This window comes from Sturnus vulgaris, chromosome 9 (assembly GCF_052056855.1).
Source record: "Sturnus vulgaris isolate bStuVul1 chromosome 9, bStuVul1.hap1, whole genome shotgun sequence".
NCBI classification, from domain to species: Eukaryota; Metazoa; Chordata; class Aves; order Passeriformes; family Sturnidae; genus Sturnus; species Sturnus vulgaris.
The window spans coordinates 27,000,222-27,016,273 of NC_142251.1; the positions used below are offsets into that span (position 1 = coordinate 27,000,222).

At 55.9% G+C, this 16,052-nt stretch overlaps 1 protein-coding gene across 7 annotated transcripts in view; it reads right to left on the reverse strand.

Moving 5' to 3' along the window:
* The window catches only part of NOS1AP (nitric oxide synthase 1 adaptor protein), a 37,907-nt gene extending 22,499 nt beyond the window's left edge, over positions 1 to 15,408 (reverse strand). For 4 of the 7 annotated variants that reach the window (XM_088170218.1, XM_088170219.1, XM_088170217.1 and 1 more), the window contains exons 1-2: positions 15,225 to 15,408; positions 6,352 to 6,423 (exon numbers count right to left, since the gene is read on the reverse strand). In XM_088170218.1, the coding sequence (XP_088026344.1) occupies positions 6,352 to 6,423; positions 15,225 to 15,329 (177 nt within the window). In that variant the 5' untranslated portion in view covers positions 15,330 to 15,408. Of the gene's footprint in view, positions 1 to 6,351; positions 6,424 to 15,224 lie in introns of those variants that run through there. The other 3 variants (XM_088170224.1, XM_088170220.1, XM_088170222.1) reach the window with 3 other exon arrangements.
* Positions 15,409 to 16,052: the final 644 nt, after the last annotated feature.

Below are 16,052 nucleotides of genomic sequence, written 5' to 3' on the forward strand. Positions count from 1 at the left end.
TGTGCCTTCCAAAAATCCCAGTAGAAGCAAATGACTCCAAATCCCTCTCTCTTTGCTGAACTCCCCAAATCCCTCTGCCCTTGCTGGACTCCCCAAATCCCTCTGCCTTTGCTGTGACTCCAAAACCTCTCTGCCCTTGCTGGACTCCTCAAATCCCTCTCTCCTTGCTGGACACCCCAAATCCCTCTCCCCTTGCTGCAGGCTCTGCACCTCCCCAGGGCACAGCATCCCTTGAACACCTTCCTATTTCACTGAGCCAAAACCACCAAGAATTAATTTTAGCAGGGAAGAATCTGGGGCACGTGGCATTTCTTTGGGAAGGCTGCAGCCCCAGGCTTTTGTCTCTCTGCTGAGGTGATGCAGCACAGAGCACCACAACAGATTAAATTAAAGGGTCCCTGGCCTTTGAGGACCAGCAGGGAAGCACAAGAGCAGAAAGGATCAGACACAGGAGTGATATTCAAAGCTGATTTCAGTTTGGTTTGACTTGAATTCATCCCTGCTCAGGGATGTGGACGAGTCTGACAAGTCACAGCCTCCCTGTGCCTTCGGTTCTCGCCCATAAAATGGATACTAAATATTGCTGGACCCCTGCTTGTCAGCTTTATTAACTTTTTAGTCGCCTTTTCCTGGGTTATTTCTCCCTTCAGCCATGGAGCAAAAGTGAGGAATTGTCTCTGGACACACTCAAGCCTGGCTGCCCCGAATAAGGCTGCCTGCATCTGTCCTGCTCAGCATCAGCACTCAGCACCAGGGAGCATTTGGCCCCACTCCATCCCAAGAGTAAAATGTTGCCATGGCGGCAGAAAATTGATGAAAGCACTGATCTGTTAAAAAAACACACAGAAATTCCATGTTGTAGTAAACAGGAAGGGGAAAAGCCTCTAAATAAAACAAAGCCAAGGGTGAGAGGAGCCACAGACTCTGGGAGAAGGTTCAGCTCTTCACTGCCCTGCCCAGACACTGCTGAGAGCCTGAAATCAGCCAAACCTCACACACCTCTCTCAAACCTATTTCTTCTCATCAACAACCTCTCAGCTAGCCAGGAGCTTATTAATCACAGTTAGAAATTTACCCTAAAATGCAAAGGGAAGTGCAGGTGGATATCCTCACCAGCAATCCCCAGCAGCAGCAGAGCCTGTCCCCTCTTGGTGAGAGTGCTGGGGCTGCTGTGCACTGTGTGTGACAGCTGGTGACACTGACCACAGCCATTTCCCACAGTGACAACACCTTCAGCACAGGTTTGTGCAAGCCTGAGGCTCGGGCCACCATCAAAGGAAGCTCTGTCCCCTTGCAGAAGGGCTATCAAAGGATGCTGGCTGCTGTAGGAACTCTTCATTCCCTCAAAAACAGCAACCACCAGTGCTAACACGACCCCAAATCTCCCAGAAAAAGCTGCAGATCTCCTTGCCTGGGCTGAATCCATTCATGCCTGGCAGGCAGAGCGTGCAGCAAATCTTTCCCTTCTGGGCAAAAAAAGGAAAAAAGAAAAAAAAAGGAAAAAAGGAGGAAAAGCCAGAGCAGGAGAGGCCCATGGCACCTGCAGTGCCACAGGCTCCAGGTGTGCCTGGGCTCCAGGTGTGCAGGGGTTGCAGCTCCACATCCCCTGCTCCAGGCTCAGCTGCTGCCCTGCCTGAACCACCTGAGCAGCACAGGAGCCCCAGGGCAAGGAGCCAGGAAAGCCAGGGGCACCTGGCCAGCCCCAGTGCAACCCACCCCTGCAACCCACCCCTGCAACCCACCACTGCAACCCACCCCTGCAACCCACCTGTGCATCCTTCACACAGGTTCAAGGAGCATTGCTAAGGAGGAAGAGGAGGAAGCACAAGGCACGCAGAGGATGGGCATTGCTGAAATGGTGCTGGCCATGAACTCACAGAGGGATGGGAGCCAGCAGAGCATCCCCTGGCTGGGAAAGGGTGACAGCAAAGGTGTGCCAGGTTCAGGGAGCCTGTTCCCATCCCATCCCCTCCCCAGGGCTCCCTGCAGGTATTCCTGATGGCTCAGACAGTGCAGGCAAGGCAGTGAAGTGACTCAGTGTGAGCAGGAGAGGAAAAGAAAGACAAGGGGAAAGCCCCCAGGCAGGGAGGGAGATGAATCACAGGGGATCCCAGAGAAGGAGCAGAGCCCAGCCCAGCAAAGCCCAGCCCAGCACACAGAGGAACAGGCTGTAAGGACAAATGCTGCCCCAATCAATCTGGGTACTAATTTAACCAGTTTATTGATGAAATACTAACCACAGGATGAGATCTTGGCCCATTCCATGCCATGCTGCTGGCAATACTAGCCATTATTTTATTGCGACATTAAGTGGCACTGGTGATGCCAGGAGAAATGCAAGCACACCCAGAAGGCTTCACCCCTTTATTGGTGCCTGTCAGAACACTGAAAGAACAACTGAAATTATTACAGACATCCCTTCAAGTCCTCCCAGATCCAAAACAACATAATCTTGTTCATCCTGGATAACTACATCAAGTCATTAGCTTGTCAATAATTCACCTTGCACCGACTTGGCACCAAGTCTTCAGGTGGCCAAAGCCTGAGCATCTCCTGGCCAGCTCACTTCTCACTGTGCTGGTCCTCACAGACAGACAGACAGATAGGGGTGGGCTGTACCAGGCACCCAAATCCTGCTCTGTTCTACAGAAGGGATGGCCGTGCAAGGGGAGAGAAGAAAAAAAAAAAAGGAAGGCATTGCTGTAAATGACCTCGTGCTTCTAAAAACTCACCATGGCAGGAGCAGGGAGAGCTGAGAAATATTCCAATTAAACCAGCTCACAGTTACCCCAGGAGCTCTGCACCAATAACTGGCCACACACATCCATTTTTCCACCAGTCCACCTGTGCCCTGCAGAGGATGTGAAATCTTGCTTTCCACAAGCTCGTAGAAATTCAGCAATTTTGCCAATCTGCTAAAATTGAGCTCAGCTATGCAAAGCAGCACAAGTCCCACGAAATCAGATGTACCTGACAGAGTAGGAGGTGGAGAGGAGCAGGATTTGCTTGGAATGCCTCCCTGTTCTGAGCCTGCAAAACCCAGCTGGGCACTTCCCAGAAACAGCCCTGCAGAACTTCCACTGAGGCAGCTTTGCAGAAGTGCCTGTGTCGGATTTCTGGCTCAAAGAAAACCTGGATCAAAGCTGTGCTCAGCAATCCAAAAGGGCTGATTCCAAATTCTCCAGAAGAACTAATCCCAAATTCTCCAAATGGGTTAATGCCAAATTTTCCAAAACAGCTAATTCCAAATTTTCCAAATGGGCTGATTCCAAATTCCCTAGAACCAGGCACCAAGCCCCAGCCAGGCAGGGCTGGCTGCCCTGGAGATGTGCCAGGGGCATGAAGAGGAAAGTATTTGCAGGAATTTACATGGTGACAACGTCAAAAATATACAATTGTGGGGGTTTGTAAAGGTTTTTAAATTTTTAAAAATATTTTTTATTATTTATTTTTCAAATAAATTTGAAATTTATTTCAAACTTTTGTATTTAATTATTTTTAATTAAATTAAAATTTTAATTTCAATTTTTTGAATTTTTTCCAAAGTTTTTTCGAATTTTTTTTTTTTTTTCCCCAAAATTTTGAAATTTTTTTGGTTGAATGGAGACAGAACCAGGACATAAATCCAACCAACTGCAGCAGTTCAGGGAGTGAAGCAACACGGGCTGGGTCACCCTGTTTGGGATGAGGAGGAGAGGAGCCATTTGTACTCACAGAAATCCCACTGCTGGCCCAGGAAACAAGCCCTGGGAACAGGTCTACTGTATATATTATTATTATTATATAATATAATATGTTATATTCTAAATATTTATCTACAGTATTATATATATTTATAATATTATATCATTATATATTATATTATTGTGTATTGTATTATATTATATGGCATCACCAGCCCCCCAGCATGGGCACAGGGCATGGATCCATGGCATCACCAAGCCCCTGTTTAAAGCTGCTCTGACCCACAGAGGGACCAGTTTTGGGCTGAGCCTCCAGGCATGCCAGCAATGCCAGCTATGCAGTGTCCCCTTCTGTGCCCCCACAGGGTCAGGGCTCCATCTAAACAGGAAACCAGGACCTGCCAGACCCCAGTGTGGGGGAGTGGAGGGGAGGCAGAGCTACAGGAGGTGCTGCTGCTGTCCCAGCAGTCTTGGGGGGCTTCCAGGGCATTCCCTCCACTGGGATCCCCACTTTCAGGCAGCCACCATCCTCAATTCTTTGCAGAGTTGCTTTTTATATCACTTAGTAAACAGAGGCAAAGCCCAATTTACCATGAAGGAGTACTTGGAACACACTGAGACAGAGCAGCTTCCCCCAAAACCAGGGACTGCACTAAAAACCCCACAAACCTTCTCCCAAAACCAAGGACTGCATTAAAACCACACCAACTTCAGGGTCAGCAGCTGCTTCACACCCCACACACGAAACTGCTGCCATCTTCCACTGCTCACTTTCTGTGCCTAAATCATCTTCCTTCCTCTGGTTCCCCCATAATGCCAGAATTATGGGATTATGTTATGCCTTAGAGCAGAAGGGTAGCTGTCAGGAGGTCATGCATTCATTCCTTCAGCTCCAGCCAAACTGGAAGGAGCCCCCAGCACCCAGCCTGGCCAGAAATGTCCTCAGCATCTCCTGCTGCCAGGCACCCAGCCCAGAGCACCAGGGGAGAGCTCTGCATGTCAGCAGCCATCAGAACAACCATCCTGGCATCCCCCTCACCAGCAGCACCCCCGACAGACAGACAGACAGACATCCAGAGTGTCTCTGGCAGATCTGAGCTGCAAAGTCAATGATGTGCATCTCTGCATCATTTCACCCCATTCTGTGTCCTTTCACTGCCACTCTTGAGCTGTACCTATGAATTTTCTAGGCTGTGCTTGAGTTTATTTATACAGGTCAACAAGGATGTTCTGGTGCTCTTATTTTCCCCCCAGGTTTACTTGAGGTCTCAAAGTTGTGCCAGTCCTTCCACACTGAGGTGGAGCTCTGTGATTTTGGGACTGCAGGTGCATTGGTTCAAAAGTCTTATCTTGAAAGGCAGGGAAGGTTTATGAGAGTGTGTAAAGACCTAAAGACATAAAGACCTTCCCAGCTCCTGCCCCAGTCACATTAACTCCATGGGGAGGACAGGACAGCAGGTAGGAAAGCTGCTGAGGAAAGCCCACAAAATATTTACACTCTGAAAGTTTGAAACAGAAGAGCCTTGAAATCTCTGTCCTTTGAACATGGTGCTCCTCCTCTGGTGAAAGAGAGAATGGGATTATGGCAGGAGTCTGCATGGACTGGGAGGAGCAGAGCTCTGGTGCTTATGGGACCAGCACAAGGACAGCCCATCCCTTACCCCACATCCCTTCAGTGCCTTCAGGCCCTCCAGCTCAGGGTGCTCTTCCCAGCAGAGAGCCATCCCTGGAGCACAGGAACACTCCTTGCTGTGGCCCAAGGACACACCAAGCCAGCACGGCCACAGAACCACACCAAGGGCTGAAGAGCAGCCAAGCTCCTGCTTTTCCCAGCCTGGGGGCAGCAGTTATGGGGTGCATTTGGGGTTTGCTCCCCATATGGGGTTTGCTGCCCTCCCAGCCCCCTCTGCACACCTTGCAGTCGTGCTGGCCACAGGCTGGGCAGCAGAGCAGAAGAAAAGCTCCTCTCCTGGCTCCTGGCCAAGCATTGTACAGCAAGGGTGTCCCATATCCTGACTAGAAGTATTTTGGGAAGCCAGATGACTTCACTACCAGATGACAGCCCCTGACCTATTCCCAGCTAAACAAGCTCACTGCTGGCCAGCCCCAGAGCTGGCTACTCTGCACTTGCATGTGCACACTGCCACAGCCAGGCAGCACCCCCATTCCCATGCTGCTGAAACTCTTACACTAAAACCCTAGGGAGCCTCTTGCACAAGGAGCCTGCTCTGTGCTGCCAACAGGACTGTGCCACACCAAGCCTCTCCAGCTGGCAGGGACAGGGACACACAGAGCTATGAATACACAGGAGGATGGGATGGATGCAAGGAAAAGCTGCAGGTGCAGGTGGAGGAGACGCCCAGGAACTGGGTTTTGGGTGGGGAAGAAGAAGCCTGGCCACACTGGGAAGGAGCAGGATGGCCACCATGGGAAGGAACAGGCTGGCCACACTGGGAAGGGACAAGCTGGCCACCATGGGAAGGGAAGGCTGGCCACCATGGGAAGGGAAGGCTGGCCACCATGGGAAGGGACAGCCTGGCCACCATGGGAAGGGACAGGCTGGCCACCATGGGAAGGGAAGGCTGGCCACCATGGGAAGAAGCAGCCTGGCCACCAGGGGAAGGGACAGGCTGGCCACCAGGGGAAGGGACAGGCTGGCCACACTCACCCTGATGCGCCGCATGGCTGTCACGATCTCCACGCGGCTGTTTGGCCGTGGCACATCCAGGCTCCCGATGTACTGCAAGGAAAGAAAGGAGATCAGCCCAGTTCCTGCAGCCCTGCAATCCCCATGGCCCCACCATGGCCTCAGTGGTATCCACACAGTGGAATTCCCAGGGACACTTCTGGGGAATGAGCAGCATTGTCCCTGCTGTGCCTGAATCCCTGCACGCCTCCAGCCATGAAGCTGCTCGCTCACCACACCACTGCAAGCAGCCAAAACCCCTTTTTCTATCAATAAAATAACTTCAGCCATCAGAGCAGCAGGACTCACTCATCTAGGCCATGATCAAAGCACACAGGTATAAGCAAATATCCCCTGTCTGCAGTGAGTCATCTATTACAGACCTGGATATTGGAATATCCCTAAAATAGCCGGACCAACCTGTCCTGTGACAGGCCCTCCATTATTTAACTGCAGCCCTGCCAAACCCGGGGCTGTTTCTGCAGGAATGCTGAGCCTCCAGGCCAAGCTTCCAGAATAAAGGAGCAGCTTTGCTATTCAAAGGGGACCAAAGGCAGCGCCACTGCCACCCAGCACGGAGAGCCGAGGAACAAAACCCTTTTTAGAAATAAAATGGAAGAGGGCAGGTTCTGAAGAAGGATCAGAAAACAGACAAGCCAGGAAGAGTCAATGCTGAGCACTAAAAACGTGTAGTTAGGAGAAAAGCTATTTACTGGCCCTGTGTGCTCCCACGCTTCATCTCACAGCAAGGCTGACGTAACCCTCGGCAGCACAGCACGGGCACCAAACCCAGCAGGGCTACGTGCCCCTGGGACAGGGCCACCACCTCTGCTGCCACCATGGGAGCCCTTCCCAGCAGCAGCACACACATGGGTGCCCAAGGGTCTGAACACGAGCCCAGGCAGAGGATGGTGAGAGGAGTTATTGCTCCCCCAGCATCACTGCAGGACTTCCAGCTCCCCTGCACTGGAGGGGTGGCAGGGGCCAGGGGACGCAGGGCCATGCCTGTGCTCTGTGTGTGGGCTGTTCCTGTGGCACAGGAGCTCAGGGAGCCCTGTATTTCTGTTTTCAGCTCCTTGCTGACCCCCCACACCCCATCTCACAGCGCAGCCAGGCCACCCCCAGGCACGCTGCTCCAGCCTGGGGGGACACAGAGCAGGTGCCCAGTGGCCAGCACGATGCTGAGAGGAGATGTGAGAGGCAGGATATAAAAATAACCCCCAAACAGCTGGCGTGGCCATCACGTGCTGTGCCTTATGTAATGGGAATTACAGCCCCTCGCTGCCCTGCTGGGAGCACACAGCCCTGAGAGGTTCCCTGTCACATCCCCTGCACAGCCTGCCACCCCTGCAGAGGGACAGGTCATCCCAGACACCAACACATCCCTTTTCTGAACTGAGGGCTGGAAACCATCAGTAAAAGCAGGAACTGAGGAGGGAAGAGGCAGCTGGAGCCCTGAACTTGCAGTCCCATGCACGACCTAAGGAAGGAGCCTTTCCCCATCCTGCTCTGCCAGGTAAACATCCCTGCTGTACTTCCCTCCAAGCCTTCCCACATTGTTTTCCTGCCAGGGAGCACAGGGGAAGGAGGATTCTTACCCGACATGAACAGACTTTTGCAGCCAGAGGAAGCCCCTCTCCTTCCAGCTATTCCCAGCTGCACGAGGTCAGTGCCTGGTGATCCCTTTCCTTCCCCTGTGCTTTCCTGGCCCAGGCAGGTGCAGAAATCAGCTGTGCCCAGGGACAGGGCAGGCAGTGCCAGCTGGGCAGGAAGGACACGGCAATTCCAGCCATGCCACGTCCTGGCTGCCACCACACACAACCCACGGCCACAACTGCACCACGTCTCTGGAGTGGCTCCTGGCAAACAACAGCAGCAGGCTTGTCTCGATGCTGTCCTGTTCCAGCTCGTGTCCACAGGTACCCAAATGGAGGGGCACAGGTCACAAACCCTGCAGGACTCACCTTAGCCTGGGCTCCAGAGCATCCTCTGTGTTCCAGAGCATCCTGCTGCATCCCACAGCCCGTGGGTGCCCAGGGCACATCCAACCCCAGTGTGGGCTCACTGCACACCATGACTGTGCCCACAGCCCCAAAAACACCCATCTCCACTCTCCCATCTCCACTCTGGAGGCAGGTATTTTTTAACACGTTTCACACAACTCAGCAGATGGACAAAGTCTCTCCAGACTATTTTTGCCTCCAGGGCAGAAATCACACGAGACAATTGTGCTGCAGAAGAATAAGCCTTTACAATGTGGTGAATATCCCCCCAAAATGTGGACTTGGGGTTGGTCCTTCAGCTCAACAGCTTCCCAGGCCAGTTGGGGGATAGTGTGAAAAACCACCCATATTCAGCAGTGATGTGCAGGCAGGGAGGGCTGCTCCTGCTCCTCTCTCCTCCAGCCCTCCCACTCACAGCACCAGTTTTATTTGTGGGAATAGGTGTGGGAACAAGCAGGTGAGACAAAGACGAGGATAAGCAAAGCAGCCAGAGCTTCCAGGGTGCAATACTTCCCACTCACCCACCCACCCCTGAGCCTGAGCTCCCTCTCTGCCAGGGCAGGAGCTCAGAGACCCCCAGGCACAGAGTTCTGTGCCCCCAGAAGAGGTGCCAGAACATGGTGGTGGCCCTGGTCCCTGCAGGGCCACTGTCCTGGCTCCTGGACTCAGGCCAGCATTCATGCCATCCCAGGGCCAAGGGAAGCAGGAAGGAGAAAGGAAGGTGCCCGGGACAAAAGGAAGAAAATAAAGCTGTGCAAAAGAGCTGACAAAGAAAATAAACCCGTGAAAGAACTCACCCTCCCTAAGCCCCTGTGAACCAACATGTTTTCATGAGCAGGATGTGGCTTTTCCAAATAATCACCTCCAGATCCACAGCCCCACCACCCTGCCAAGGGCTGGAGTCCCCACACCCAAGAGCCAAGTGGGATCAGGGGGTCACAAATCTCCACGAGCTCTCCTGGGCAGCCTCCTCCTCCCCAGCCCAATTAGGGGAAGAAAGGCCACCCACCCACTGGGTGAATGGGCAGCCAAGGAGGGCCCTGGTGCAGCCCCACAAAGGCAGCCCTCACCCTGCCAAGTGCTGCTCCAGGCTGTGATGCCAGCACAAAGCACCATCCATCCATCCATCCATCCATCCATCCATCCATCCATCCATCCATCCATCCAGGGCAGTCCCCTCCCAGCCCCACCAGGCTCCCTAAGGGGACTCTGCTCTGCCCCCTCCCCATGCACACAGGCTCTCCTCTCTGTCTTTGGGCACAGTGGGCAGGGCCCCTGCTCACAGCCTACACCACTGCACCCATAGCTTACAAAAGATCTGCCCAGTCCTAGGGAAATGCCAGGGGAAAAAAAAATAAATTTGTTTTTTTGGTTTTTTTTTTAAACAGAAAACAAAGGGGAGCGCTTTGCCAAAGCGCTGTTTGCACAAGTCACTCAGCTCCTCATTTTTCCTCGAGGCTGTTGAATACTGCTCGTTTTCTGCTCTGTCAGGAACGAATTTTCTTAAGGAGCTGCTTTTTCAGTGACAGCAGGTGGCAGATATTTTCGGAAAGCTGAAGGCCATTGGCATCAGTGCCGGGGGACACCTTGGCAGGGGTGTTGATGGGATGGCTGGTGGGCAGAGGTGGGCAGCCAGAGCCTTGCTGGGGAGGAGATGCCATTCCCGCCGCTCTGAGTGCGTGCAAAGGTCAGGGCTGAATCATCCCTGGCTCACAGGGCAGCCTGCACTGCCTGGCTGCTGGTTTCCAGCTCCCAGAGCCACCCTGAGCCAGGGACCCTGCCACAGATGGGAGCCACTGCTGCTTCCTGGGAGCTGCACTAGGGTGGGGGGGACATTCTGGCCATCCTCAGGGCCAGCAGAGCCCTGTCTGGGCAAGGGGTCCTGCCCCAGAGGTACCAGCAGCCCGATGGGAGGCACCAGGGTTCCCAGATTCCTACAGACAGTGTGAGGCTGCCCCCGGCACCGGGACATTGACCCTGCCACATTCAAAGTGAGGGACAAAGGGCTCTGAAACCTCTGCATTCCTCCAGCAGCCGGGGAACACCCAGCCTGTCTGCAGCCTGCCTGATAAGGGCTTCACCCCAGGCTGCTGCTCCCAGGGAAAGCAGGGACAAATCCATTCCCAGGGCTTTGGCTGTCCCACTGCCACTGCTCTCCAGTTCCCCACGCCCAGGGAGCCAAGGCTCTGGGCTGGCATGGTCCTGGCATGTCCTGCACCTCAGGAACTCCCTGCCTGCCTGGCTGGAAAGGGGGAAGTTTACTCATACTCTGGTGGTGCAGGCTCAGAGGCCGACAGGGATGGAAAATTCACGATGCCAGCCACCGGAATGGAAAAAGACCCTGGCTTCTATTCTGAGTGCAGCAGATGGGTGCTGGGCACCTCAGCCTTGCCCAGTGCCTCCCTGAGCAGGGCTCTGCATCCCAGGACAGCACACCCAGCCTTGGCAGCCAGGGGTCAGAGCCACACAGCTGGACAGCAGGGACAATCACAGCAGGGACAATCACAGCAGGCAGGCTGTCCTGGAGGACACCAGTGCCTGTGTCTGCTGCTCCCACAGTACCTTCCCTGCTTAGGAGCTGCCCTGGGGCTCAAGTCCAGAGCTCTGGGGTCTCCAGACACTGACCAGAGCCAGGAGCAGCACATCCACTCTGCCCTGCCAGCAGCCACAACAAGGCTCACCCAAAAAGGGCAGACACCTGTGCTGCAGGTGACCAGCAGCAGGGATGAAGTTTTTCCACACCAGTGCAGCAGCACTGCCCACTCACCGTGCTTCCATCCCCACCCTGGCCTGAGCTCCCTGCACCACAGCAGGGATGTGCAAGCCCAGAGCGCTGCAGGAAGCAGGGCTGGGAGCATCCCACCCTGCAGCTGCTCCCCTGGCACCTCCTGGCACCTGCCCTGCCCACCTGGGACCCGCTGTGTCACAGCCAGACAGAGTTTTCTTTGCTAAGAGCTCCGCTAAGCAGGCGATGAGCTGACTTAACAAGCATGGCAGAAACATGCCAGTGTTTCAGAGGAGAACCTTTGTAGGCTTGGGAAGGTTATTTATAGCCTGGAGCCAGCCATCCCGGGCTCAGGCACACTGCAGCTCTGCTCTGGGCTCAGCAGCCCCGACAGAGCACAGCAGAGCTGCCAGCACAAACAGCCCCCAAACTGAGCTGCCAGCTCGCTGCCAGCCAGCCAGAGTGGTGCAGAGCATCACAAAACCTGCCTGCTGCTTCCCAGCCCTCCAGGAAAGGAGCCTGAAGCAGTGGAGGGGAACTGAGCACCTCCGTCAGGGCTGCCTGCAACTCCGTTTCCAACGCTGTTATTTGCAGCCCCTGTGTAAATAAAAATACACACAGGAGTGGAAACACACAGGTACTCCCTGCTTAGTGCTCACCTGAGGCTATAATCGTTTTCCTGTACAGGATTTCTCTCTGGAGCAGCTGGCAGTGCCTGCAGCCCCTGGAGGGTGGCAGGCAGGTGGGCTGGGGAGGTTCAGAGGAAGGGACAAGGATCAGACTCAAGTCTCCTCCGTGTCCCATCTCCAAACATAGACAGCAGCAGATGCTCAGCGCAGATTCCCACGCACGGAAGCAGAGAAAAGCACTGACAAAAATGAGAGAAAGTGCCTGGTTGCCAAGACCACTTAAGGGGAAAAAAAAAACCACCCCACCAGCCAAACACAAAAACCCCACCTGCTGCACAGAAGAACGGCAACCCTCCTGAACCTGCAGTCCCACATCCACCTGAGAGCAGGTCTGGAATCAGGAACAGCAACTTTCAGCATAGGGGATGCCCAGGCAGCCCCAGACCACAGGCACTGGGTCCCCCAAGGATTGAGATGTGTTTGGGCAGCCACTTCTCCCCTTGCCTGCACAGCAGAGAGCATCCTCACACCCCTCCTTTCTAAACCATGCACCTCAAGGCACTGAAAAGGCATTAATGGGCCTGAAGGAGTGACAGCTGTTCCCAAACAATGGGCATTTGGAAGGTGGGACCTTGCTCTGGACCACAAGACCTCTGGGGCAGGAGGAAACCCCAGCCCAGCCCCAGCTCCCAGGACAGGGACAGGGACAGTACCACTTCCCTGAGCAAACCCAGCAGCACCCATGAGTCCAAGAGACGAGGGTCTGGTATTCCAGAGCCAGGCTCCACCACCCCACTCCATTCCCTGTGCCTGCTGCTCTCTCTGGAGGCGCTGGAGTAGCCTGAGTCATCATTCCTGAATGTGCAGAATTGCTGGTGTTGCACAAGGTGGCCCTTGGGTTTTGTCCTCCAGCTTTGGGGAGATAAGGAGTGAGCTCACAACCCTCTGCTCATGAAGGTGGAGGAGCTGTCTTTCCTCCGTTTATTTCACCAGAAAACCACTGCACAAGTGGGAATTTCTGTCCATTCCCCTGAACCATGCTGCAACTCCCAATTCTTTCATCCAAACGGTTCAGCTAACCCAAGAGGCCAGGCTTTGATTTTACTCAACAGTGCAGACTGCAAGACACAGAAGAAAACAAATCCCCTCGGAGCCAGCCCCTCCAATTCCCTGCAGCCTGACCAAGGCATCTCTGGGGGTTTGGGGCCAAGAGAAGTGGCCAATGAAAACAGACCCAAAAGTGTGAAATGCATTCCTGCTCCTAAGAAGATGGAGTGGGATTTTCCATCTCTTGGATTTATCTGCAGAAAATGGATTACCATAATCCTTAGGGGACCCTTGGCTCTGACTCGGTGACCCCGTGCCAGCACACACGGCTGCAAGTGGCTCCAGTGGGGACAAGAGGCACAAACCTCCCGAGGGCATGGCAGCTCACATCAAGTCCATCACCCTCTGCTCGACAAAGGTTCAAATTCTGACTCCCAAGACTCCCTCAGGAGAGGCACAAGGGGGACAGCAGCACGGCTGCCAGCTGCTGTGATGGACCAAAACCTGCACTGCACACACTTCAGGACAGCAGCAGCTCTGAGTGGGAGAACACCATTAAAAATCCAAGCCATAAAGCAGCCCACACTGACTCAGGCCCACAGTACCCCCCTGCAGTGAGCCCCAAGCAGGCTCGTCAGGAATCTCAGGCTGCTGCAGCCAAGAGCGCTGTTCCAGCTGCTGAGCCCTAACACCGGGATCCCTGCCGCCCACACCAGCAGCTTTCCCAAGAGGATTTGAGGAGACAGCCACTCGAGTGCTGACACCCCAGAGCAGCGTTTTTCTGGTTTAATCTTCCCCCAAAGTTCTGCTCTAGATCACAGTTCCACACTTTTGTGACTCGCGCTCGGTGCCTGGCTGCAACACGAGCTGTGCGGGTGTGAGCGCCTGGGATTCTTGGGAATGAGAGGAAGCAAAGGAGTGTAAGCATTTAATTAATCTCCAGCAATCTAATAAAAGGATAGAGTAATTGCCATCAGCCATCTGCATTCTGTATCTGGCACCGAGGGCTGCTGGAGAAACCCAGGAATTGGGAAGCCGGGTTTCGTACGGCTCGTGCTTGGCATGGGAGCGTGCCACCGGATACCAAATAAGAGAAAGAGGAGCTAACAAAGGCTGATGTGAGCCCTGCACTAACACAGCCAGCCCGGCAGCGTGGAGCCACGAGCACACCCGGGGGCTGCTGACCCCCTGTCCCACTCCCCAAACCCCAGGCCGGGTCACTCGAGGGGTTTGGAAGGTGAGATGCTCGGCATCCTCCCCGCAGGTGAGGGGTGAGCAGGTGCTGGCAGCAAAACTTGGAGCAACCGGCTCCCATCACCCAGCAGCAAAAGGCTGCAAAGTCGAGCTTGGGCAGCCTTTCCCAGGAAATAGTTGTAAAGGAGGTTTAAGTTTGTCCCATAAACAACTGTTCTGCAGCCAGCGGGCAGGTGATGGCCTCTGCAGAGGAACCCTCCCGGCCCCGAGAAAAGGCGGAAAATAAAATAACACTTGGACACCCTCCGACGAGCCGCAGCCTTGCCCCGAGGGCATCGCACACAATCAGATATCAAATTTTCCTCCCCTGACAGCACATGTTCCCCGAAGATAACAAAGCGTGACAGACGCCTGCCTTCCTGCTTTTACACCTTTTTCTCCTAAGCCAACCTCACCCGAGTATCTCCGCTGGCACCATAACCGCGCTCCCCAGAAGAAGCAAATTTTACGTTTCCCCTTTCCAATCCTCCTGGCCAGCTCCTTCCCGGTTTCCTGCTGGCCAGCGTGGCTCGCTCGGTGGCTCGGCTTTTGCCAGCCTGCTGCGAGATGGCAAGCGCCAGCCTGCGGGAAGCCACAGCCGACGTGGAGCGAGGGAAGGAAAAGTCCCGGCGGAAAAGAAAAGATAAAAAAGAAAAGAGCACTCCGCGCCAAATCCGCTAGCAAGGATAGTTTGTATGCATAAAGAGAAATAGCGAGCGTTTATTTCGGGTGCGTGTCCCGGACCGCGCACAGTTCATCCGGCTGCTGGATGCAGGAGCACCAGGATCCGGTCCAGGGCATCCTGCAGACCCCAGCCAGCCGTGCCCCATCCCAGCTGGGGCACTGCTCACAGCGCTGGAGCCGCAGGGCACAGCCCGAGCCCTCTGCTCTCTCCCAGCCGGGAAGATGCACACGGACCCCGCTTTTGGGGCCAGCGTCCCCCAAAGCACCGCGCGGAGCCCGGGAGGGATGCAGGGCCAGGCAGGGATGCTGGGGTGAAGCAGGAGGGTGACCCCACTCCCGCCTGACCGATTCCACGGGCATCCCTACCGGACAGGTGAGAAGCCTCGCCCGACTCCGCACCTGAGTTTAGGGGAGAGCAAGGGGAAAAACGCCAAGGGGCAAAGCAGAAATCCCTCGGCTGTGCCAAGAGCGAGCTGTAAAACCGGGCATGCCGGCGTGCAGCGACCCCCGGCGCTCCCCGCGCCCGCCGCCCACCTTGGCCTCGAAGCAGATGCCGTGCTGGAAGGCGTCCTCGTTGTGCAGCGGGATGCGCAGGTCGTGCCGGTCATCCACCAGGTTGTACTTGGACTTGGCGGGCATGGCGGCCCCGCGGCCGGGCAGCCCTGCAGCGCGCCCGGCCCGGCCCGGCCCGGCCCGGCACGGCCCTGCCGCCGCCAGCGCCGCCCAGCCCGGCCAGCCCGGCCCCGGGGCGGGGACGCGCCCGCGCGGAGCGAGCGGGGCGGTGCGGGGGGAGCGGGCCCGCCGGGCGGCACCGGCACCGGGACCGGAGCGAGCGGGGCGGTGCGGGGGAGCGTGCCCGCGGGGCGGCACCGGGACTGGCACCGGAGCGAGCGGGACCGGCTGTGCGTCCCCTCCCGGGTGGCACCGGTACCGAGGCGGGCTGTGCGTCCCCTCCCGGGTGGCACCGGTACCGAGGCGGGCTGTGCGTCCCCTCCCGGGTGGCACCGGTACCGGGACGGGCTGTGCGTCCCCTCCCGGGTGGCACCGGTACCGGGACGGGCTGTGCGTCCCCTCCCGCGTGACACCGGTACCGAGGAGAGCTGCGCGTCCCCTCCCGGGTGGCACCGGTACCGGAGCGAGCGGGGAGGGCTGCGCGTCCCCTCCCGGGTGGCACCGGTACCGAGGAGGGCTGTGCGTCCCCTCCCGGGTGGCACCGGTACCGGGACGGGCTGCGCGTCCCCTCCCGCGTGGCACCGGTACCGAGGAGGGCTGTGCGTTCCCTCCCGGGTGGCACCGGTACCGGGACGGGCTGTGCGTCCCTACCCGGTCGGCACCGGCCCCGGCCCCGGTACCGGTGCGAGC